Source organism: Alexandromys fortis, unplaced genomic scaffold (assembly GCF_014885135.2).
Source record: "Alexandromys fortis isolate MF-2015 unplaced genomic scaffold, M_Fortis_MF-2015_v1.1 scaffold_3, whole genome shotgun sequence".
In the NCBI taxonomy this organism is placed as follows: domain Eukaryota; kingdom Metazoa; phylum Chordata; class Mammalia; order Rodentia; family Cricetidae; genus Alexandromys; species Alexandromys fortis.
Window position 1 is genome coordinate 20,839,170 of NW_026067909.1, and position 23,469 is coordinate 20,862,638.

General features: G+C 46.9%; 2 protein-coding genes across 4 annotated transcripts in view; one reads left to right on the forward strand and one right to left on the reverse strand.

Moving 5' to 3' along the window:
* Positions 1-1,524: 1,524 nt before the first annotated feature.
* Positions 1,525-5,543, forward strand: LOC126498270 (macrophage-expressed gene 1 protein). The gene has a single exon (XM_050136725.1). It carries the CDS (start codon positions 1,525-1,527, stop codon positions 3,691-3,693), a length of 2,169 nt encoding a protein of 722 aa, XP_049992682.1. The 3' UTR covers positions 3,694-5,543.
* Positions 5,544-8,275: 2,732 nt separating this feature from the next.
* Dtx4 (deltex E3 ubiquitin ligase 4) overlaps positions 8,276-23,469 on the reverse strand; it is a 33,703-nt gene continuing 18,509 nt past the window's right edge. For all 3 annotated transcript variants that reach the window (XM_050136730.1, XM_050136728.1, XM_050136729.1), the window contains exons 6-9: positions 22,732-22,884; positions 18,744-18,905; positions 13,338-13,427; positions 8,276-10,207 (exon numbers count right to left, since the gene is read on the reverse strand). In XM_050136730.1, coding sequence (XP_049992687.1) covers positions 9,974-10,207; positions 13,338-13,427; positions 18,744-18,905; positions 22,732-22,884 — 639 coding nt within the window. In that variant the 3' untranslated portion in view covers positions 8,276-9,973. The remainder of the gene's footprint in view (positions 10,208-13,337; positions 13,428-18,743; positions 18,906-22,731; positions 22,885-23,469) is intronic.

Below are 23,469 nucleotides of genomic sequence, written 5' to 3' on the forward strand. Positions count from 1 at the left end.
TGGACATTGTTTGCAAATTCAGTCATCTTTGGAGATTGGTGTGAGTTGGTTTCCTAAAATACCTTGGCATAAACGGACCCACAGAGAGGCCTTTCTGGATTTCCAGAGCACCACTGGAGCCTGAAAAGCGACTACGGAAACTCAGTCGGTGAAGGGCAGCCTTGTCCCTTCTAAAAATGTTCTCTGCTGTCTCACTGGCAGCCTGAGAAAATTCAGTTCCTTGGGATCTTCATAGTCTGTACACAGGTGACAGTACCTACCTCTGGCTGAAACAGGATTCTGTTTTAAAAGTCTTAGCTTTGTATCCTGTTCATAGAATCATCTGGGGAGTCATGAGGGTGTCATGTGAAACTTTTTAATCTATTATGGAGTCCCTGGCTGCCAGCAAAATATACTGAGACTACTGCAGTTTTTCCAACTATGTAATTCATCTGAGCTTCCCTTAATCCCGATACTTGATCACTGGGAAAGAATACATCTCTCTGAATTATAAATCTGAAGGAGCTGGTGTCAGTACCTGCCAAAAGGGGGGAGAACAAGAAAAGAAAACACCTAAGGGTATGTTTTCCTGGCAATATAAGAAATGAATGTTAATATTTTTAAGCCAAGTAATAAAGAACAGCTTTCCTGAGTATATACACTCAATAATGGGATGGAAAAGCTAAAGGCTTGCTCAGTTATGGCTTACTTTAAAATCTCACACACAGGGAAGAGCAGACAAATGTGTGGACACTGTATGCTTTGAGCCAAACAAAATTTATAGTGTGGCTTTGTCTCATCTGGAATATTTCGATCTGAAAGCAGAAAGACAGCCCAGTGTGGGAGCCCTCACTGTCACACAGACTGCTCAGGACAGCTCAGACTGAGGTTTCGCAACATAAGGCAAACAGAATGCTTTTCTAGACGGTTGAGCTCAGCCCCAGATAACTCCACATCCAAAGCAGGATTGTGGTAACTTGTAACAATGAGATCTCACAAAACAAAAGTATCTGAGTTACTTTACCCTTTCCTCCTCAAAGGACAGCCTTCGACTTCAGTGAGCCGAGGAGATTCTTTTGATTTGTCCTTGACATGGAGTACCCTGTCTAGTGGAGGCGGGGTATGCAAATAAGGGCAATGTTGCTACTAACTGGCATTTCCAGTAAAAAGAAACTAGTAAAGTGATTACAAGAGCCAACAGTCAGGCAGTTTTGAAACCAGTCAAACCAGACCAGAGCCTTCTGATAGAGAAGAGGTAGGTGTCTTTTACTGGTTATCTGTCACTTCAGTAAAAGAAAGGCAAGGCGGGGGACACAGGGGACTAAATGTTAAAGAGGGTATCTTTGTTTATCCAGTGTAGAATAATTTTTACAAGGTCCTAATGATCTCCAATATTCCAACCAGCTTTCATTTCTCTATTTTGTAACTAGAGCAGCATAAAGGGGAACTGATGGTTTTAGGAGAACTATAGAAATTTCTATTTCAGCAACAGTTTTCTTTCCCATCTTTCTGCTTTCTCCAGTCTTGCTGGTGGATGCCTGGGGCATGAACATGGCTGGAACTGTCTGTACCATGAACAGTTTCATGGCCATGGTCATCATCTGGACGCTGACAGCACATGCAGAAACAGACAAGCCTCTTGGAGAGACAGTTAAGACTGGATTTCAAACATGCAAGGATACCTTGAAACTACCTGTCTTGGAGGTCCTACCAGGAGGCGGCTGGGATAATCTGAGAAACATAGACATGGGACGGGTGATGGACTTGACATACACCAACTGTAAGACCACAGAAGACGGCCAGTATATCATCCCCGATGAAGTCTTTACTATTCCTCAGAAAGAGAGCAACCTGGACATGAACTCAGAAATCCTGGACTCCTGGGTGAATTACCAGAGCACCACCTCATTTTCCATCAACACGGAACTCTCCCTTTTCTCTAAAGTCAACGGCAAGTTCTCTTCCGAGTTCCAAAGGATGAAGAACCTTCAAGTAAAGGACCAAGCTGTAACCACCAGGGTTCAGGTAAGAAACCTGGTCTACACTGTCAAAAATAGCCCAACTTCAGAACTCAGCTTGGGGTTTATGAAAGCACTTATGGACATCTGTGACCAGCTAGAGAAAAACCAGACAAAGATGGCCACCTACCTGGCAGAACTGTTGGTCCTCAACTATGGCACACACGTAATCACCAGTGTGGATGCTGGGGCCGCACTCGTTCAGGAGGACCACATAAGGTCCTCCTTCCTCCTGGACAACCAGAACAGCAAGAACGCAGTGACTGCCTCTGCTGGGATTGCCTTCTTAAACATCGTGAACTTCAAACTTGAGGCGGACTACACCTCCCAGAATGCTTTGACCAAGAGCTATCTTTCTAACAGAACTAACTCCAGGATGCAGAGCATGGGTGGGGTTCCATTCTACCCAGGTATCACCTTAGAAACCTGGCAGAAGGGCATCACTAACCACTTGGTGGCAATAGACCGTGAGGGTTTGCCTCTGCATTTCTTCATCAAGCCTGACAAGCTGCCTGGCTTGCCAGGTCCTTTGGTGAAGAAGCTCTCGAAGACAGTGGAAACCGCTGTGAGACGCTATTACACTTTTAACACCCACCCTGGCTGCACAAATGTCAATTCCCCCAACTTCGATTTTCAAGCCAATATGGATGACGGCTCCTGTGATGAGAAAGTAACCAACTTCACCTTCGGTGGCGTTTACCAGGAATGCACTGAACTGTCAGGAGATGTTCTCTGCCAATACCTGGAGCAGAAGAATCTGCTCACTGGTGCTTTCTCTTGCCCCTCCGGCTACACCCCTGTCCATTTGCTGTCTCAGACCCATGAGGAGGGTTACAGTCGCCTGGAATGTAAAAAGAAGTGCACCCTCAAAATCTTCTGCAAGACAGTGTGTGAAGATGTGTTCCGAGTGGCCAAGGCTGAATTCAGGGCTTATTGGTGTGCAGCCACTGGCCAGGTACCTGAAAACTCAGGACTTCTCTTTGGAGGAGTCTTCACTGACAAAAACATCAACCCCAAGACAAATGCACAGTCATGCCCAGCTGGATATATTCCACTGAGGCTGTTTGAGAACCTCAAGGTATGTGTTTCTCTGGATTATGAGTTGGGGTACAGGTTTTCAGTCCCCTTTGGTGGATTCTTTAGCTGTATAACGGGGAACCCTTTGGTTAATTCCAATGCATCCAAAAACGCAGGGGCACCATCTCTGAAGAAATGTCCTGGGGGCTTCAGTCAACACCTAGCTGCTATCAGTGATGGATGCCAAGTGTCCTACTGTGTCAAGGCTGGCATCTTTACAGGAGGGGCTCTGCTCCCTGTAAGACTCCCGCCTTACACCAAACCACCCCTCATGAGCCAAGCTGCCACCAACACCGTCATAGTGACCAGTAGTGAGACGGCCAGATCCTGGATTAAAGACCCCCAGACCAACCAGTGGAAGCTGGGAGAGCCGCTGGAGCTGCGTAGAGCCATGACGGTTATCCATGGGGACAGCAGTGGTATGCCAGGAGGAGAGGCTGCTGGAATCACCTTGGCAGTCATCGCGGCACTAGGAGTTGTCGTTGCTTTGGCCATCTATAGTACCCGGAAGTACAAGAAGAGGGAATACCAGGCAATTGATGAGCGCGAGAGTTTGGTTGAAAGTTTAGCCACAGATGCATCGGCCTCCAACAGAGAACAGGATCCCAGTCCAGCTTGACTGTCATCGAAGAAAACAGTCTCTCGTCGTTTCCAGCCACAGCTTCAAGCACGGTTTTCTCTCGGTTTTCTCTCCTTCTGCCTTCCTAAGTACTGAAGTAACAGATGCCACAAAAAGCAGGTATTACCGCTGTGGGACTTCTTGTTTAGGCCTCTGCACCAGGAAATTAAACGGGCTGTTTAAAAGGGTATGGGGGGGGGATGTTTCATTCAGAAAAAGCTGGATGGACTGGGACCAAGACATGAAGCAGGTGTGTATCCATTCTCATGGTTGTCTTTACCTGAATACGTGTGTATGCAAAGTAGAGACGTGAAGAGACTGGATTTGGAGATTAGGAATTTAGTCTGAATTCGAAAGGCTTTCCTGTTTGTGAGCAGAAGGGGTTTGTGCTTTGAGTACCTTGTTACTTCTGTTATGTTTTTAAAGAAGCTCTCTGGGTTTCACAAACCATGCAGCAGGCGTGACCTTGACATGCCTCCAGAGGCCTAAGTGGCCACTACTCTTTAGCTTTAAGGACTCTGTGTTGATGTACAGACTGTCCTCTCCCAGTGGAATTCTACTGTCCACTTTCCCCAACTGCCCCAGAATTAGGACTCGGTCTAGATCAGTCTTGGGCTTCTGAACAGTGTGAACAAGTCCTCAGACAATGTTTTAACTTACAATTTTCTGTTAGGGAGTGAAGGATAAAGGACCTATAGGGAAACAAGTAACTAAGGATAAGGACTGGGGTTCTGGAGACAAAGCCACTATTCCAGAATTGAATTCTTCTGTCTGTCAACTAATAGCATTATAAATGAGGACCTGAATGGTGCTGTACTTTGGATAGGTCAAGCATTATGGTTTCATGTTTGTGTTTCAAAATTATAGCCCCTTCCTCTCTTCCCTTCATTCTTCCTCTCTACTTTTCTCCTTCCCACCTTCCCATCACGTGTGTGGGGCACACACACATTAAAACCCCTATTCTCCAAAAAGAAGCTTTTATCTTCCTAGGGGTGAAAAATGCAAAAGTCAAAATGAGCCCCCATTTAAGTATTTACTTCCTCCCTAAAATTAAAACTATACAGAAAGCATCATCACCCCTTTAGGCTTTGCTGTTTTTCACTGCGAGAAACAGGGCCGATGTGATTAAAAACAACACAAAAATCTTACATTGTTAACTTCAAAAGGCCTCCAGAACCACCTGTGACATTTATTTCAGCTGCAGGTTGACTTCTATGGGGCATCTGGCAGGGTACACGATTGACACCGGACAATAGTTGGGGTTTTGTTCAATTTTAATATATGATTTAATTCAGCTGCCTCAGAAATAATTGTGTACCTATTCACCACAGCACGTGACTAGTGAGCTAGCTTCTATGAAAGACCATGTGTTCTCTCCTCACTGTCTACAGTCAAGGGCTGTGCACACAGTAGGCCTTCTGGAGAGCTCTGAGTGTCTCAGCCTCTGGGAATGTGGGAAGAATGACTCATTCATTTCCAGCTGAGATGAACTTGAATTTGAACAGCTGATTTGAACTCTGCCCTCCCTCCTGCCCAGCCAAGGGGGGGGGTGATTTTCACCAAATCTGCCCTTTTCAGTATTAAAATGTTCAATATTAAAACTTTTTCCTCCATGCCTTGTGGATTACTGAGTGAGTTTTGCTTCAGTCAAGCTAAGAATTTGTCTTAAAGTGCTGACTTTCCTCTGTGAATTCTTTATGGATTACTGAGTCTGTACAGCAAAGCACAGCAGGAGACTCCTAGACCTAAGGCACCAACTTCCTATGGAAATGTTTAATATCTGTTCTATAAACATGTAGTTCTACTAACAAGAATGTGTGCAAATATGCATTAAAATGTGTACTCAGCAACCTTCTGTTTGGGTGCTCATCTGTATGAAGCCGGAATGTTGGGGTTCAAGCCACTTCACGAAGCCCTGGGTGGGGCTCTGGGGTTCCGCTAGGTTCTGACTTTCTAAGGCTGGGGTCTACAGAAACACCAGGGCAGGTTTCTGAGAAAGCCACACTCCATAGGATTTCAGAGATGGAGCCACAGTTTGGTGACAAAGGAGGATGGACAGTTGATTCTAATTTTTGTGTTCCTATGATTACTCGGATGCTTAATAATAATTATTTGAGGAAAAAAACCTGCCTGACAGTGAACGTCAGTATTCCGGAACAAGAAGACTGTTCAGTAAAGTGCTTGCTATTTAATCATGAGAATCTGAGTGTATTCCCAACATCCATGTAAAAGATGCATGATGCTGCTGGGCGGTGGTGGCGCACACCTTTAATCCCAGCACTCAGGAGGCAGAGGCAGGCGGATCTATGTGAGTTCCAGACCAGCCTGGCCTATAAGAGCTAGTTCCAGGACAGACTCCAAAACTACAGGGAAACCCTGTCTTGAAAAAAAAAAGATGCATGATGGCATGGCCCTGTAGCCCCAGAACTGGCAGGTAGGGACAGGTGACTCTTGGGGCTCACTGGTCAGCCAAACTATTCTAGCCAAAATGGTCATTTCCAGGTGCACTGAGAACCCTCCTTCAAATTATAAGGCAGAAGACAGAGGAAGATATCTAATGTCAACCTTTGACCTCAGTATGTGAGTTCCAAGACCAGCACACCTTCACACATATATGCATCCCCCACCGCAGACACACAAGAATCTTCTCTCTCACACATGCATCCCCTCACACATATGCACCCCCACATCCATCCCTTCACACACACATGCATCCCGTCACACACATGCACCCTCTCACACATATGCACCCCCACATGCATCCCCTCACACAATGCATCCCCTCACACATATGCACCCCCATATGCAACTCCTCACACACAGGAAGCCAATGTCCATTTTCTGAATAATCTCCCCCCCCCCCCAAAGTTCATACACTCATTTCCCTTGCCATGCGGTTTGTCTCTTTGAGGGGAACCTAGAATCAAGCAGGGTCAAATGTGTGGGTAGAAGAGATGTGGAAAGTTTTAGAAAATAAAGGGGTTTTCCCTTTATCTAGCTAGTCGGACTGAGGTTGCTCACACGTAGAGGAAGTAATCCACATGCTTCTGAGACAGGTGCCAAAGCACTTCCACAAAAGCAGGCCCTTCAGAGTAACCACAGTTTGTGCTTGTTCATTTGCAGTTTATTGTTCTGCAATACACCTCATGAGCACCAGGGGGCGATGTCCTCTCGTAGAGCAACACCAAGAACTTCAAAGCACATCAGTTACAAACAGAACACCTGACCTCTGGACCTTCACCAGCCCTCTCCGGGAAACCCCCACTGAGATATAAGTGACCACCAATAAGCAAAGGGGGCAGTGATTATTTCTTGAGCCAAGGCAGCCTTCTCTCCATCCTCTCATGCACACAACAGTGCAATATCAGGGCAAGTACTTTTGACCAAGTTTAAAACCACAGAGAAGTCTGAATCTTACAAAAGGAGAGGGGAGTGGAACACAAAGGCACAGACAACCACAAATATAGCACATAACTGCGAGGGATCAGCGTCTCATGAGGTGTGACGAATCCCACTTGTCATCCCTGGAGTCCCAGGCAGGGAGAACATGGCTGCTGGTGCTGAGACTGTGAAAGGAAAAGCATGGGGTCCCCTGCTTGGCCCAGCAGAGCACATTGGAGCTTCTCTTGGGGTAAAAACTGTAGTCAATGTAGCTGGTGCCCAGGGCACAATCGCACTGAAATCCGTCCTGTACCTTTTGGGGCTGGCATAAGAGAAAGAGCATGGTAAAATCGTTTTGACTGACAGTACACTACTGCGACTTCCAAGTTTCCTTCAGCCCAAAAAGTTGAAAGATGAGGGTGAGGTAGCCCCTCAGAGCAAAAGCAAACGACGCACAGCCATTCCAGAGTCCTCTGCAGGAATTCTTGAAGGTATGAAGACTAACTCTCATTTCGCCCCCTAGGACAACCGCTCCCTTAGAAGTCCTCTTGGGTTCTCTTTCTTCTGCCTTGTGCCACCCCTCTCCTCTGCCTTGTGAGAACATCTCCCACTGCCCAATTCCACAGCTCAGAGCCTGTTTCTATCTCTTTGCTTCCCGCGGCCTCATTTTCCTACCCATGGACTCCCATCTATCTTCCTATCCCTGCTGCCAAGAAGCAGGGCCAGTTAGGTACCAAGGGCACTGAAGGCAAAAATGACTATGTAAGCCCTGAATGAGGCTCGGATGATTTCTGAAATATGTTAACCTGATAAAAGGCATGACTGTGACTTTAAATTCCATGAGCTATGTCTTCCATTTAGTTCTGATGCTTCTTTCTCTATTATGGCAGAAACTTTCCCCGGGCTCAGTGAACTCAACGGTCTCCTTCATGGTCTGCTAAGTAAGACAAAATGGCCTCCCACTAATAGAAGGCCTTGGAAAAAGATGGCCAAACACTTCCCCTACCTCAGCTCCCCCTAGTGGGAAGCAATTACAGTTCCATTAGCCATTTGTAGAGTGAAAGAAAACTCAGTACCAGTATGTTCCAGGGAACTAGACTGATTCTCCTGGCCACAGCCTTATCAACAATGCTGGAGGCCCCAAAGGAGGCATGTCTGGAGCAGGGTGTTGTGAAAGTGTGGACTCCAGTTACAACTTAAGTACCACTGTGGAAGCTTGCTTTATTCCTCTCTCTTTGTTTCTTCTTCAAGCATCAACACCTTTCAAATATTACGAGTTATATATGAATATATACACATATATTTGCTGTATATATGTATATATATACACACACATACACAAATACACATCAAATCCACAACATGAGTTATACAAATTCGAATTAGCATTCAGAGGAACTTTCCCCAAACACAGTTCAAAGAACCCACTTCCGAAGGGGACACTGATTTCCCTTTTTGATTCTTCATTCTCTCTTACCAGATACCTAGTCCATTCTTTAATGGAGTCAAAGGTGAGCAGACGTTGGGGACAGACTGGATCTTGGGACAACACCCAGATGTAGGGTTAGAGAAGACTACAATGTGTTCCTAACCATGTTAGGGATGAACTAAAGAGGTTCCCACCACAATGCTTTTGGTCAACCTGTATTAGATGGGGGCTGAAGAAAAGAGGACCGGTAGCATCTCTGGCCTTGAATTAGCAAATCTGCATGGAGATGGACTGAGCTCTTATACAAACAAGACTGGATGGAGGTTGGTTCTGATCTAATATTAACAAGAAAGAGAAGGGTCAATGTAGCTCTTGCATCAACACATCTTCCCATGTGCAGGTCTGTGCACATCAGGGTGCAAGTTGATCAGGAGATGGGCTGGTAAAGGGTGGGAAAACTCAAAGGAGGGGCCACACCTTCACTGTTGGATCCCCAACGGAACTGGGATTTGATATGTGAAAGAGAATTCGGAGACATGATGGGACTTTCCCAACAACCTAGCCCAGGGATGCACACACACCCACACAAACATACGTGCCTACACAGAAGACACAGAGACAAGCATGGGCTCCAACTCACAGTGACTTGATGAAACTGAGCTGGTCTGAGTTGGGAAGGAGGCTACGGGCTCCCCTCCCTGAGGATAGTGCAGATGCTCAGTGGGATGCAGGCTCTGGTTTGATCAGACAGGGGCTGGAAACAGCATCACACGATGCCACCCCAGAGAGGGATCCCTGAGTCCTTCCATCCACGTGAGAGAACCAGATGCCTACGGACAGGTCAACGGCATGAGGAAGAAGAGGCAGGGCCCAGAGAAGCCAGGGACTACACTGAGAGCTGAACACGCTCCCAGAGGCTTTTGACTCTGACCCTCTTGGCGTGAACTGCTTCCTTTAACCTACACCAAGGCATCCAATTTCTGATGTCACAGCAGTCTATACCTCTCTCCCCAGTCTTGCACAGTGAGAGCTCCCTGACTCCAGTGGAAGAAAAAAGAAAAGCAGAAACTCTGCTATCAAAGCAGAGAGGAAGCAGCAAGAAGCCAGCTGAGGCACGGGTTCTCCGCTTCACAAGGCCAGGGTACGGAGTGCCTCGACACTGCCCATACCTTAAGTGTGCTGACCACATCCCCTACTTAGGGCAAAGGAGAGGTGCAGGTTCTTGCCTTCCCAGCACTGAAAACTCCATGGGGACAAAGGGTGGGGGGTGGCCCTCATCCCACATCCTGTTTGTATTGGATAAAGCTTATGAATGACATCACCTTAATCTAGTTCCTTCTGTGACCAAGAGGGGTGCGAGGTGGAGACAGAACAAGAAAGAAAACAAGGGAGTCAGGAAGCATGGCATCAACTTCCATGGGACTCTCTTCACTTCCTGCCATGTAGTCCCCCAGTTCCCCCCGCCCCACCTCAGTCTTTTTCCTGGGCAGTGCTGTCTTCGGAGATACCCTGGGCAGCTAGTTCGGCCAGCACATTATCCAGGTAATTGGCATCTGGGTAGCCATGGCCGGTGAGATTAGAGCCGAATTCTGTCTTGTGGTGCACCTCATTCCAGATGACGGTGTCGGACTCGCCCGTGGTGCTGGAGGTTCCAATGGCAAAGATGAGACGGCGATCCCAGGCCACCAGAAGCAGCTTCAGAACCTAGGGCAACAGAGTGGAGAGACCACAGGCTGTTGTTCCGTATTGGTCTTCAGATGGTGGGTTCATCCCAACGTCCCCAACCGCCCCCGCCCCTTCATCGCGATCTTCTAAGTGACCCAGAAGAAGAGAAAGAGATTTGAAATTGGAGTCTGGGCATTCTACAGTGAATCTCAGCTCTGTCACTTTCCGACAACTTCAAACATCTTTCTGAGCTTTGTTTATCTATAAAATGCCAACAGGTCACCCACCCCAAAGATGGTGTGCATGTGTGGCGTAAACATATGCACATGTGTGGAAACATGCAACTGTATGTGCGTGCACTCGGAAGCCACCGGAGGAGCTGTGTTTTACTGGAGGGCTCTCCACCCATTTTCGTTTTTGAGACAGGGTCTCTCACTGAATCACTAGGAAGGGCAGAACAAAAAAGTATGGCGCAGCTGCAAAAACCCGCAACAAAGCCCAAGTTTAGGATCATGGAGCTGTGGGGATGAAGGGCACCGACTAATAATGGCATTGCTAAAGGAATTGGTGAGAGGAGATGGGTTACGTGCATCTCGTCCGGTGGGGACTCATGCTAAGTCAAGACAAGTATTCCTTGTAAAGAAGACAGGGAAAGGCCATCGAAGCATCATGTGCTGCTTGAAAAATTAATTACTTTTAAACAAAGGCGCGTGATGCCAGAAACTGTGTTTTGGGATAACACATGGTGTCAAGAAAAAAAAAATGAGGCAGCCTCCTGTAGGACTAGCAGAGGAGTAAGAGGCTGGGAAGGCAATGCGGGGAGGAATGAGCCACTGAAAGCACGAATTCAAGATGGTGACTGTGCACAGCCTGGCTTCCAAGGGTTTGAGGTCTGCTGCTACACAAAGAGGAAGGCCTGGAAAGAGGGTAGCCCTCAGCCACGTGGGTACAGTCTGGTGCTTGTTTGAGACAGTATCACTCATCCCTGCATGGCCTCAAACTTAACAGGTTCAGCACTGAGACTACAGGCAAGTGTAAGGTGCTCGGTTTTAAGTGCTGAGGATGAAAGCCAGGGTTGCCCACATTCTAGGCAAGTATTCTACCTCCTGAACCACACTCCCAGCCCATGACTGCAGTCTGAACAGCAGACTTCACAGTGGGGACATTCAGCTGCAGATCTCGGGCTGAGGCACAGAAATTTGTCTCTTGGTGGAGAACAGTTGGCTGCCTTAATTCCCACTCTTAGTTTGAGGACAGGGCCCTCGTGCATCTTTCTTGGTGCTGTCCTTGTTATTCTTTTCCTCGTTGGAAGGACAGAACATATCCACACCCCGTGACACTGAAGCAGTATGGGAAGATCAGGCGTATTAGGAGACAGAAGGGGGAAACGGAAGCCTCCACTTTGGAGTTGGGTTGAAATCTCTGGGCAGCTGAGAATGAAAAATTCCAGGACAATTTACATTTGGTGTAAAGGCTGCACACACAGAGATATTTCTTTTACACAGACATATTTTCAAATAAGAATTTTTAAAATAGCAATAAGCCAGGATTAAGGGGTGGATGTACACAAGCTTGAGCAGGAATCTCTTCCTGACTATTTTCTGGGACTCTCAAACTGCTCATTTTGTTTACCGTGAAGACATCTTGCCTTCCTGTATCCCTGTGGTCTAGCGTTTTCCTTATCAATTGGAATCCTGTCAGAGGATTCCACTCTATGGTCTCATTTACATTTCTTGGAAACTCTTCAGTCTGGCTTCCAAAACAGGAAGACACATGGGAAGTCTGGGGGTAAGTGCTTATGTACCCCCTAAATTCATGTGAACTTCTCGTCACCAGCTCCAAAGTAAGCATTAGAATATGGGGCTTTCTGGGATTCATTAAGTCACAAACATGAATGCCAATGAATGAGATCAACACTCTAATAAAAAGGGACTGGGAAGAAAATTTTTGCCCTCTCTCCCTGTTGAGGACACGGAGAGAAGAAGCTTTGTCTATGAGCAGGGAGTGAACCCTTGCCAGATTCTGACTCTGCCAGCACCTTGATCTTGGACCTCCTAGACCCCAGTAGTACAAGAAATAAACATCTGCTGTTTATGAGCCACTCTATGGTCTGTGGCACGTTGCTGGAACTCAAACACGCTCGCATATGCTCAAGCTTTAAACCCACCGCAGCAACATAGCCATTAACACTTGAAATGTAGAAAGACAGACATGGGTTGAGTAGGCTGACTAAAAAAGCATGCCTCTTACATTTCCCCAGTATGTCCCCAAGACTAATGTTCTTAGCCCTCTTGACATCAGGCAAGACTCTGAAAATCCAGTCCTTCCAAGTAAAATATTGAAAAGCCTTGATAATGAATTACAAGATATCCAGAAAACAAACAAAATAATTTCCCACCAACAAAGATCCCAGCACACTCTGCTCAAGCTTTCAAGAGCGCTCAGATTAGATCAACCAGGGATCCTGAGAAGATGAAATAGGTTCCAGTTCTGAGTTTCTGTTGTGCTCTTAGGAGTTAACATTAGTGTTTCCCCAGGACCAGCTTTAAACAGCAGGGCTCCAGATAAAGATCCGAACACAGGTGAATTATTGCCAGTATTACTCAGAGGAGAGGAGAAGAAACCATTCCACTCCCAACTATCTGCAAAAGTATTCTAATCAGGCTGGTGAGATGACTCTGTGGGTGAAAGCACTATGCATGCCTGGTGACCTGAGTTCGAATCCCTAGAACCTATGTTAAAAGCTGGGTGCAGTGGTTCACATCAGAATCCCAGCACTGCTGTGAAAGATGGGTGGTAGCGACAGAAGAATCACCTGGAAGCTTTCAGGCCAGCTAGTCTGCAGTAGGCGATGCAGCAGCAAGAAACAAGAGAGGCCCTGCCTCAAAGCACAAGGTGAGAACTAACTCCTGAAAGTTGTCCTTGGACTTCCATATGTATACTGTGGAATATGAGTGTCTGCAATCCCACAGATATCATACACATGTAACACAGAGAAAGAGATTTTTAAAAAATCAAATAAAACATTCTAATGATACCAATTCTTACCAATGGTTTACTCCAATATGACCTCACTACTGCATATACACAGTTAAACCAGGTCCCTCTTCTCTGTGCATTGCAGAAACAAAATCAACCGCCATCCCTACTATAGAACATCTGCTCTTACTTTTCTCCCTTTCTCGCTGTCTGGAAGGTAACAATGTCGTGGGAAGCCACGGGCGCTGAAGCTCTTCCCAGGATTTGGATGTTCTGGTCCCTGAAAGCAGAAAGAAAACAAAGGCATCTTGCAAAACATTTCTGATGAGAAGCTAGTTCAGGCTTGGTGGGACAATAACAAGAGCCACAGAGTTCAGGGAGAGGACAACCACCCCCACCCCAAAAATAATAATAACAAATTTTTTTTTTTTTTTTTTAAAAATGCTCAGTCTAAGTTGTCACACATTATGTGACCTGAGTTTGGCCCGCAGCGGCTAGCTCCCTGCTGGACCACATAGAATTCCCCTTTGGCAGGACTGATTTGGAGCACTCCCTTAAGGGGCACTGCCCATGCTCAGTGAGTTTGGGGCCGATCTTCAGAAAGAGCACGGGAAATTTTATCAGCATCAGTGCCAATACCACCTATTCTACTGTTTGATGAATGGCGAAGATCACAGCCCACAGAATCTAACTGGCTGCGAGACGTACTGCCTTTGCCCAAACTGACTTAATCCTATCTTTTCTGAGGCTTGTGCACTGGACTTTCAAACCAATTACTCGAAATAATAAAGTTCTCTGAGCTACAAGCCATGCGATCAGAGTTTTTTGCATGGTCTTCTCCTTGGTCTTCATGGGTTTTGCTTCCTTATTCAACAACATCGAGTGTGATGTTCAGGACCGAAAATCTTGAGGCACTTAAACTATCATATCCCAATACTTTACTATGCAAGTCATCTCAGGACACCGAGTGGGAAAGACATGAACAGAGAACGGAGTCTGAACCCAGATGCTAGGGTACTCCTGCTGGAATTTGGCCTCCAGTGCAGCCTTGTGGGCAGCTGTGGCGTGTAAGAGGCGATGAGGCTGTCGGAGGGGATGAATGCCTTTCTTCGGAGAGTTCTCGTCTTGCTCTCAGGGGACTGACTGATGTTGTGAAAGCAGGCTGCTTGCAAAGCAAGGCGGCTCCTTGTGTCCTCCTCTGCGGAACACATCTGCTGTCTATTTGCTCCCCCTTGCCCAACGCTACCAGGCACAACTTCTGGACTTCCCATGCTCTAGAACCATGAGTTACATTAACCTCTTTTTTTTTTTTTTTTTTTTTTTTTAAATCACTCAGCTCAGAGATTCTGTTATAGCTACAGCAAAGAAGAACGAGGTAAGAGGCTTCCCCATTAGTGTCTGTCTGAGTCTCATTTTTGTTAATATGGCAAAATATCCCGACCAAAGAACTTAAGGGAAAGGGAGCTTATTTGGCTCACAATTACAGGTTACAGTCCATCCTTGTGAGGAAGTCAAAGTAGCGAGAACATTGACCCACAGTCAAGAGCACAGAGCAATAATGTACTACATGCACAGCAGTCTCACCCCCTCTGCTCTTCTGCATGACAGAGCCCTCTTTCCTAGGGAATGACGTCACTCACAGTGGGCAGGTCTTCCCACCTCAACTAGTGCAATCGAGAAAATCCCCCACAGGCACACCTATAAACCAATCTCTACAGTCCCTCACGGGATTCTCTTGCTGGGTGATTCTAAGTTGTGCGACACTGACAGAGCTATCACAGGGCCCATCAGAGTCACTGGTCCCTTTGAGAAGTTTACGGAGGTTGGTACGACAACTTTCCACCTATACACATGCCCGTCTATCATTTCCGAACATTCCTGACCCCCTTGGAAGTAGAACCTTAGTTAAAGCTCGCTGTGAGTGCAAGCCACACAATGCTGACAGTGCTAGGCAGCTGTTGGCACACGCCCTCCCGCAGATCCATAAACGCCTGCCAGCTGGGTATTGGGTGAGCAAATGAGTGAATGAATGAAATTAAACTCACTGGCTCAGAAAAAGGAGAGGGGCTGTCGGGGGACAGGATTTTGGTAGGCGAGAGGGAGGGGTGTGAGGGCAACAGGGGTTGAAAACGCTCAAACTCAGTGTGCACATGTATAAAAGATGCCAAAGAGTAAAAAACACTAAAAAATTTTAAAGTATGTTTTTATTTATTGCTTGGAAATTCTGTATCTGTATACAGTTTATTTTGATCATACAAAAAAAAAAAGTTAAAAGATAAACAAATGTCACTGTGAGCCAAAGGAAGCAGTGAGGTTCCTTCGGAGTAAAAGAGTCTGACAGACTTGACTTCACATTCAGAATAAATCTCTACAAATGTGCGGCATTCCCACGGCCACACACCTCTAAGGTAGGCTTCCTCACTGAGGGACCAAGCCTGACCACAGCTCCAACTGCTTCTCTGATGCCTGGGGCTGCTGTGTGTGCGTCCAGCTCAGCCTGAGTGGCACTGACCCAGTAAGGCTGTGCAGTCTGGGCTTGTCGCCAGGTAAAGCAGTCACGACTCTGCCTCAGCCGGGCCCAAAGCTTCTCCCAAAGGGACTCACTTTCTGCAGTGAAAGTCGAGCTTGAAGAGCTCAGCTCAGCGAAGCCCAAGCCCGCACTGTCCCTGGAGCGTCAAGGGACACAACACTGAACATCTTGCCACTGACTCAAAGTAGTGAGTCTGCAGAGCATCTGACTGTTTAGAGATTATTTCCTCTCACAAGCCAGAGTGTTCCTGGAGGTGCTGGGTATTATTCTTTTAAAGCGGGTGTGTGTGGAGACAAACACAGGACAGACAAAACACGCATGAAAGGAGGAGACACAGACACGCGGCTCCCACGTGGGTGCGCCTTAATGGGGGGGGACACGATAAGGGACAGGTGTGCAAGACACACAAGGGTAAAGGGCAAGAGAGCGAGACCTCGTGGAAGCTCGCTTTTTAACTAGAAGCGCAAGGGTATCTGGGAGAAACGTCCTGCACCTGTGCGCGCCCGCGCGCGCAGGTATCCGTAATCCAGGAGGAATCTGGGAGCTGTAGTTTCCAAAAGGAACAACACCGGGGCCCTGAATAGGCAGCACTGGCCCCTCTGCAGAGGCTTTCTCTCTCCCTTGATTCTGGAGACTTTTAAGTGTGGCATTCTCAATAGATGCCCCACCTCCTCGACCTTTTGACCCCTGCTGAGCTTTTTTTCATTTTCTTTTTAGTGTGTGTGTGTGTGTGTGTGTGTGTGTGTGTGTTCCACAGTGCATGCATGGAGGTCAGAGGGCAACCTGCAGGAGTCGGCTCTTTCCTTCCACTCATGGAGTTCAGGGACTGAACTTGGTTTATCGGGACCGGCTCTTGGTTGTCAAAACTGGCAGCAGCATCCTTACAAGTGAGCCATCTTGCCAGCTCACTCCCACGTTTCCATTCTTCCCTACCACTCCAGCAGCTGCCCCAGAATCATTCTGTACGTCTCCCCTGAGCAACAGCCAACCACATCTTACTTTCTTACCCTGGCCCTCCCCTTATGGGGGAGCCTGAAATGTTGCAGTCGTCTTATTTCTGTTCATCTCCTGTCCTCAAGTCACACTGGCCTCCTACAGCATAATGTCAATTACTGACGCATGATTAATAAAAACCCACAGAGAGAAATTGGGGTTCAGCCTGGAGATCCAGAAAGCAAAGCAGCCAGCCACTGGCTCTGACCTCAACCTCAGTGATGATCCAGAATGAGAATGTGATTTAGAGCTGTCTCCTCCTGTCTTATAATCCTCTCTAGTTCAGGGATTAAAGGCATGCACTGCCCGGTTTCTATGGTAACTAGTGCGGATACTGGGATTAAAGGTGTGTTTTACCACTGCCTGGCTGTAAGACTGACCAGTGTGGCTGTTTTACTCCTGATCCTCAGGCAAGCTTTATTTATTAAAATACAGTTGAAATGCCACTACAAATTTACATGATGTTTCATAATCCTAATCTTACAAGCAGTCTCCAGGGTCTCCTCATAGCCAGTCTCCATGCGTGGCCCTCACATTTAAGGTCTTCTGTGACCTGTCCCCTACAACCTCATCAGGTTCCTTCTTCCCTGCCTTTCATAAGTCTCAGCTCCCAACCTCCTAACTGAGTATATTCTACTGTTCATAAACATGCAGTTTTTCTCAACAGTTGTTACCTCCTCCCGATAAAAATGTACAGAGTACAGATACAGACTATTCTTTGTCTTTCATGGCTTCACTAGAGAGTGCCCTGCACCAGAAAGTCTCCTCCCAGCTTCCAGAGAGACCACATATAAGCACCTCTTCCTCACCCTAACATCTCAGCCAATCAGAGAGCAGGAGGCCAGGCCCTAAGCCCTTTGGTAGTAGTGGGTCCTGAGATGTGCACTTGGACAGATCTCCCCTACTTGGCTCTCTGCCTAGCAGATTCCCAGCAGTACAGATGGAAAAAAAAAAAAAAAAAAAAAAAAAAACGAGGCAGCTGGAAGACAGGAAGTGGGACCCGGGGTCATAAGACTTTGAAGCCCCGCACCCCCCCCCCATCTGTGTCACTTTCATCAGTGGTGCAGATCCGTCTCTGCTCTCCAGATCAGAAGGGGGAGGTGATTATCTTGCTCTGCCTGGCTCCCATGTGCCCCGGGGAAGGTGCGTGTTTTATGAACTATCACACTTCCCTGCTTTACTTCCTCATGACATTACATTGGAAGCACTTTGTCATGTATTTGTTTACCGTCCTCCTGGCCCCACTGGCTTCAAGGGATCAAAGGCTGAACCAATTCTAACACTGTTTCACCCGCACCTAACACACCTGGGCATAACCCACATGCAAACATTGTCAGACCAAAGACAAGCAGGAAGACACAGGTGGGAGAGAGAGAGTACGAGCTAAACAATGTTTGCTAAGGGGTGAGTCCGGTCTGCTCCCAAGAACACCGAGGAAAGGCTCCATTGTATGAGGGAAGGGCCATGTCGCACTGACTCATGGGATTATTACCCAGAATGTTCCTGAACCAGAGAGGAAAGAGATGCCACCAAAGACAAAGCCAAGCATAACCATAATTTTTTTTAATGCAAATAACTGTTTGATCAAGAAATCCTGCTTCCGGGAAATTATCCTACAGATGTGGTCACGGGTGTACTAGGTTATTAGTGATAGCATTATCTGCTGGAGCAGAAGACCACAATCTAAACAGCGAGTGGAGATGTTGAAATAAATTATATATACACTGGATTATTACACAGACGTAAGAAAGAATGAGGACATTTTATATGAACACAGAAAAAAAAATCTAAGGTCCATATTGTGAGCTGAAAGAAGCAGAGTGTGAAACAATGCACCTAAATGTAGCTCTTTGTGCCTTTGTACGGGAGGGGAGGATGTGGTCTGCTCTGAGTATATACAAAGAACGCTGGAAGGATACAGAAAATTAAGAACAATGGGGGTGAAGGGGGAGCCAGGGGGGTGAGGCGCAGGACCGGGACAAGGATGGGAAGGAGGTTTTTCCTAGTCTAACATTTTACCCACAGACACTCAAAGTTGCCATCATAAACGACACCATCCAAGGGTGGACTCACCTGAATGCCAGGTGGGATACTGTAGATAATTCGGATGGTCTTGCAGTCCGGGTGGCCAGGCAAGGAGTGTGGGATGAGGTGGTACTCCATCTTCCCTGGAGGCTGGGTGCCTGTCTTGACACCATAAATGGTCTTACATGTTGGGCACTGCAAACTCCCATCCTAAGGAAAAAAAGTTGCACTTCAGTCAAATTAGGAAACTGCTTCGGTCATGACCTTTCCTTCAGCCTCCCAAGGCACCAGAGACCAAGGCCTCAAGAGACAAAACTCACCCGACAGAGAACAGGCCTGAAGCCCTCTCAAGCTACCTAGGCCGTTTTGGCTTTCTCTAAATTATAAGGAAGAAAATGGCACAAGCAGCTGAGGCACACAGAACACCAGTCCTTGAGAGGAAGCGCTAACCAGGGCAGGAAGCCTACACGGGGAATTGCGATTTAACTAATACCCATGTGGGTAGAACACATGGTAACTGCTTTAGAGCTGAGTCCCGGACTCACCCAAAAAACTGTGGACCCCACATCAGGTCAGAACTGAGTCAGAACTGGCAGCCTAGAAGTGTAGAGCTTCAGAGTGTGAATTCTAAAGTAAATCTTCCTAGATTTGAGTCTCAACTTTACCTTTCAGCCTTGGACAACTTAATTTGTCTCCTTTCCCTTGCAGAACAAGAGCTATAAACTTCCTCTTTCACTGGGCTAATGAAAGTTAAGTGAGATGCGTAGAGAAAATGTTTAGCCTATGTCATATTTAAATGCGATCAGTGTGCTTACATCCATGGAGAGACTAATGCCTGGGGCCTGTGTTGGAAAAGAACAAAAGTGACTTTAAGGAAAATAGTTCTTGCTCGGCGGTGGTGGCGCACGTCTTTAATTCCAGCACTCAGGAGGCAGAGGCAGGTGGATCTCTGAGAGTTTGAGGCCAGCCTGGTCTACAGAGCAAGTTCTAGGACAGCCAGAGTGGCGCAGAGAAACCCTGTCTCAAGCAAATAAACAAAACAACAAAAAAACAAAAACAAACAACAAAACACACACACACACACACACACACAAAAAAAAAACCCAACAACAAGAAGGCTCTTAGAAACAGTTATAAATTGGCCCCAGCGGGGAAGGAACTGAGATTTCCCCCAGAGAAAAGGAAGTTGAGGGACATCAAGAGGGGGAAGTACTTGCCACCAGCAAGGGCTGGAATTCCAGTGAAGTCCCTAAATCTCCCCAGTCTCTGCCCTACACCACATAGCAGGTCATGACAGTTTGTCCCTCAAGGCTCATGGGTTACGGAACCATTTTCTCCCTGGGGAGCTTTCGTAGAGTGATTGGCTAGACCTCGTCAGTAGATTACGCGTTTGGTGGAGTGATATGACGGCAGCCAGTAGGTGTGAAAGGCAGGAAGAAAAGGAGGTGAGGGAGGGAGGGACAGAGGAGGACACACACAGAGGCTACATGATATACCCAAGCAGGGCTTGCCCCCAGTGACAGACTTCTTCCATTCACACCTCATGTGCTTGTGGCCACGGTCTGCCTCAGCAGAAACCCACAGCAAAGAATTCTGCCAACCACAGAAATGGTGAGTCAAAAACAAACAAACAACAAACAAAAAACCCAAAAACAAAACCATTCCTTCATTTTCTGTTGTTTTCCCATTATTTCTGTCATAGCCATAAAAACTGATTTGAATGTTGGTTGTGGAGACAGTAATGTAAACGGTTGTAGTTTCATAGCAGGATCTGGTGAAGAGTCACCTGATAGGGCTGATAATAACCTGCAAGAGGTCCCAGGAAGCACAGGGAACGGTCAGGTTCCGAGAGAAGGAAGGGGAGTAACTGGGAAGGAAGCAAGCACGGGCAGCAAGCAAGTATGCAGAACATGATGCTAGTCAGCTGGGACCAAGGCCCTGGCGGACAGACACCTGGAGTTTTTAGGAAGAAGGAGATGAGACACTCTCAGAGATATTTAGGCACGTTTCCATCCACGGTTGGCTTGCTTTAAATAACAGCTAATATTCATAGTCACCATCCTCTGAAACCAGGGCCCCGCTTTCTCCACTAGCTTTAATTTGCTTCAAGGCCTAGGGCAAATGAGTCCATTCTCTCCCATGCTTCAATGTGCTTAAGAGAATAAAAATGCTTCAAAGTACTGTTGGGAGGGAGAGCAAAGGGCATGGTTGAGAAACATGTTTGGAGCCTTCCAGACATACATAGAGTGACTGGGCAGTCTGGGGAGAGTCATCCGAAGGGGAATGAATGTGCTGACACCCCAAAATCTCCAAAAGATCTCTGAAATGGTCAGGCTCTCATAAAAGATTTCAGCCCTGGGCTATGAAAGGGGACATGGACTCTTTCACTTCACCAATGACAAAGGACATCTGGACACCAAGCAAGATGACAAGGTTAGCCATCCAACCCTATGTAAAGATGAAAGGGGGAAATGAGAGCCCTAATAAAACAGAGATACAATTGTGAATAACAGTCATAACATGTGTGAAGTAGTCATTGATCTGGAAGGTTGGCACAGAAGGAAAGCAGCTTGCTTACAGTCATTGAGTTTGATCCCTAGAATGCCAGAAGTGGGGACATTCACTTGAAACCTGGTGCTGGAGAGGTGGAGACAAGAGGATCCTTGGCACTTGGTGGCCAGCCACCCTAGCCTAATTCGTGAGCAACAAGACATCCTTGTCTCCAAAGAGGTAGGTAGTGTTCTCGAGATAACACCAGAGGGTGTCCTCCAGCCTCCTCATGTACATGTGAGCACACACACACACACACACACACACGCGCGCGCGCGCGCGCAGCAGAGAACAGCTACTGTTTCATCCCCACTGCACAAGACCCCTAAAAAATCCAGACATGTTCTTGGGTGAGTAAGAAGCTGAGTGGCACTGTGAAAATAAATCTCAGACTTGTGAGCTGATGAGTCCAGAGACATGAGTAGTTCTCAATCCCAACAGAAGCGGGTGATGGTGGGTCCAGACATGGGCAAGAATGCAAGTCAATGACTTCGAAAAGCCCAGATACTGAAAAGGGAAAACTGTCACTTAGGGAAACACCCAGATGTGTGAAACTAGGATGGGAGATAACGGAAGAGGCCTAGTCTCATCCTCCAACAAGCGATGCTAGCAGCAGGGATTACCAGGTACACTGACAACGCCTTTGCTGGGACAATCTAAGTGTTCTGCCATTGTTCAAAGATGAATTTCAACCCAAGTCACTCCCATGGAGAATAAAAGCTATTGGGAGTCCACGTACAGTGTTATAAATGAACACATTCTCACTCTGGGTGCGGCACTGTGATGAAGGCCCCCTTTTACTGCTGGGAACCCACATCACTCAGCTGTGGACCATTTTCCAAAGGATCTTCATAGACAAAGCTCACCTCCGCTAGACCACCATACATACAACCCAAACTAGAGATGAGGATAAGCTTAGCCCAAAGGAAAAATAAAGACAGATTTTGCAATGTGGGGGCTAATTAATCCTGAAAACAGCAAAGAAGAAAACAGTGAAAATGCTCATTCCTGTTGCCCTGATGGGAAGGTTAATCCTGCTTGTCAACCTGATGGGATTTAGATTCACCATGGAAACATACCTCTGGGCATGTCTTTGAGGGACATGTTTCTAGAATGTGCTGTAGCTATCTAAATGAGAACAGCTCCATTCTATGGGCTGAAGTCCTGAACTAGATAAAAAGGGGAATATGAGCTGAGCACCGGCATCCATCACTCTCTGCCTCCTACCTACACATGGACCAGCTCCTTCAAGCTCCTCCCACCACCACGACTTCCTCACCATAACACCATAAGGCTGTCTTCAACTGTGAGACAAAATAAGCCCTTACTTCTTTAAACTGCTTTTGCCAGAAGTTTGTCACAGCAATAAGTAAAGCATCAAATATACCTGGAGTACCTGTTACATGATCTAAACCATTTTACGGGAGAACAAGGACACCTAGGAACAAACCGTGGCTGACTCTCCCCAACCACCGCAGACACTAACCTTGTTCCCATTGTTGTACATGGCCACCAGGCAGTAGATGTGGTAGATGTGGCCACACCTGGACAGCTTCCCCACCAAGTCAGGCTTGACAGTAGGTTGTGGGCCCTTGTAGCCAGAAGGGGCTGTGAGGCGCTCCATACAGATGGTACAGTCCTGGAAGGTGAAGAACAGAGAGGCATCAACTCTCACCCAGCCAGGACAACCAGGGCATAATAGTTCCTGGATGATGGCAGGCATCAGATGAGTGGTTCGCCCCTCTTCTAGAAAGTCCACACATCAGAGATGCTGTGTTTGGTGGGGGCGGTTTCTAAATATAGTGCTGTCTTGCTTTACACAGCAGAGAAATTCCTCAAATCATTCTTATACCTGACAACTTGGGCTCACTGACTACATTATAACCTTGATGCTACATTGCCCTTCCTTGGTGTCTTCCAGCTGCTTGTCAAACGATGCCATGACAATCTCTGCTTATGATGCCTGTCTGTAAGGATATTATATTTCAAATTAGAGGGGGCTTGTATCTAAATAAATCTACGACTGTTGACTGTGGCAGGGGAAGCCTTTGCTGTGGGTACTGTTCCAGGCCTCACGGGGTGCTCAGAAGTTTCTCTGGTTTCTACCCACTAAGTGTTAGCAGCACACTCCCTAGTCAATCACCACAACCCAGGGAATCCCCACACAAGGCTACGTGTTCCCTCTGGGGCAAATCATTTCAGGTGAGAATCACTGGTCCATATC

What these genes read in the sequence shown, in the direction of transcription:
- LOC126498270 (XM_050136725.1), top strand. Translation starts at nt 1,525, where the DNA reads ATGAACATGGCTGGAACTGTCTGTACCATGAACAGTTTCATGGCCATG.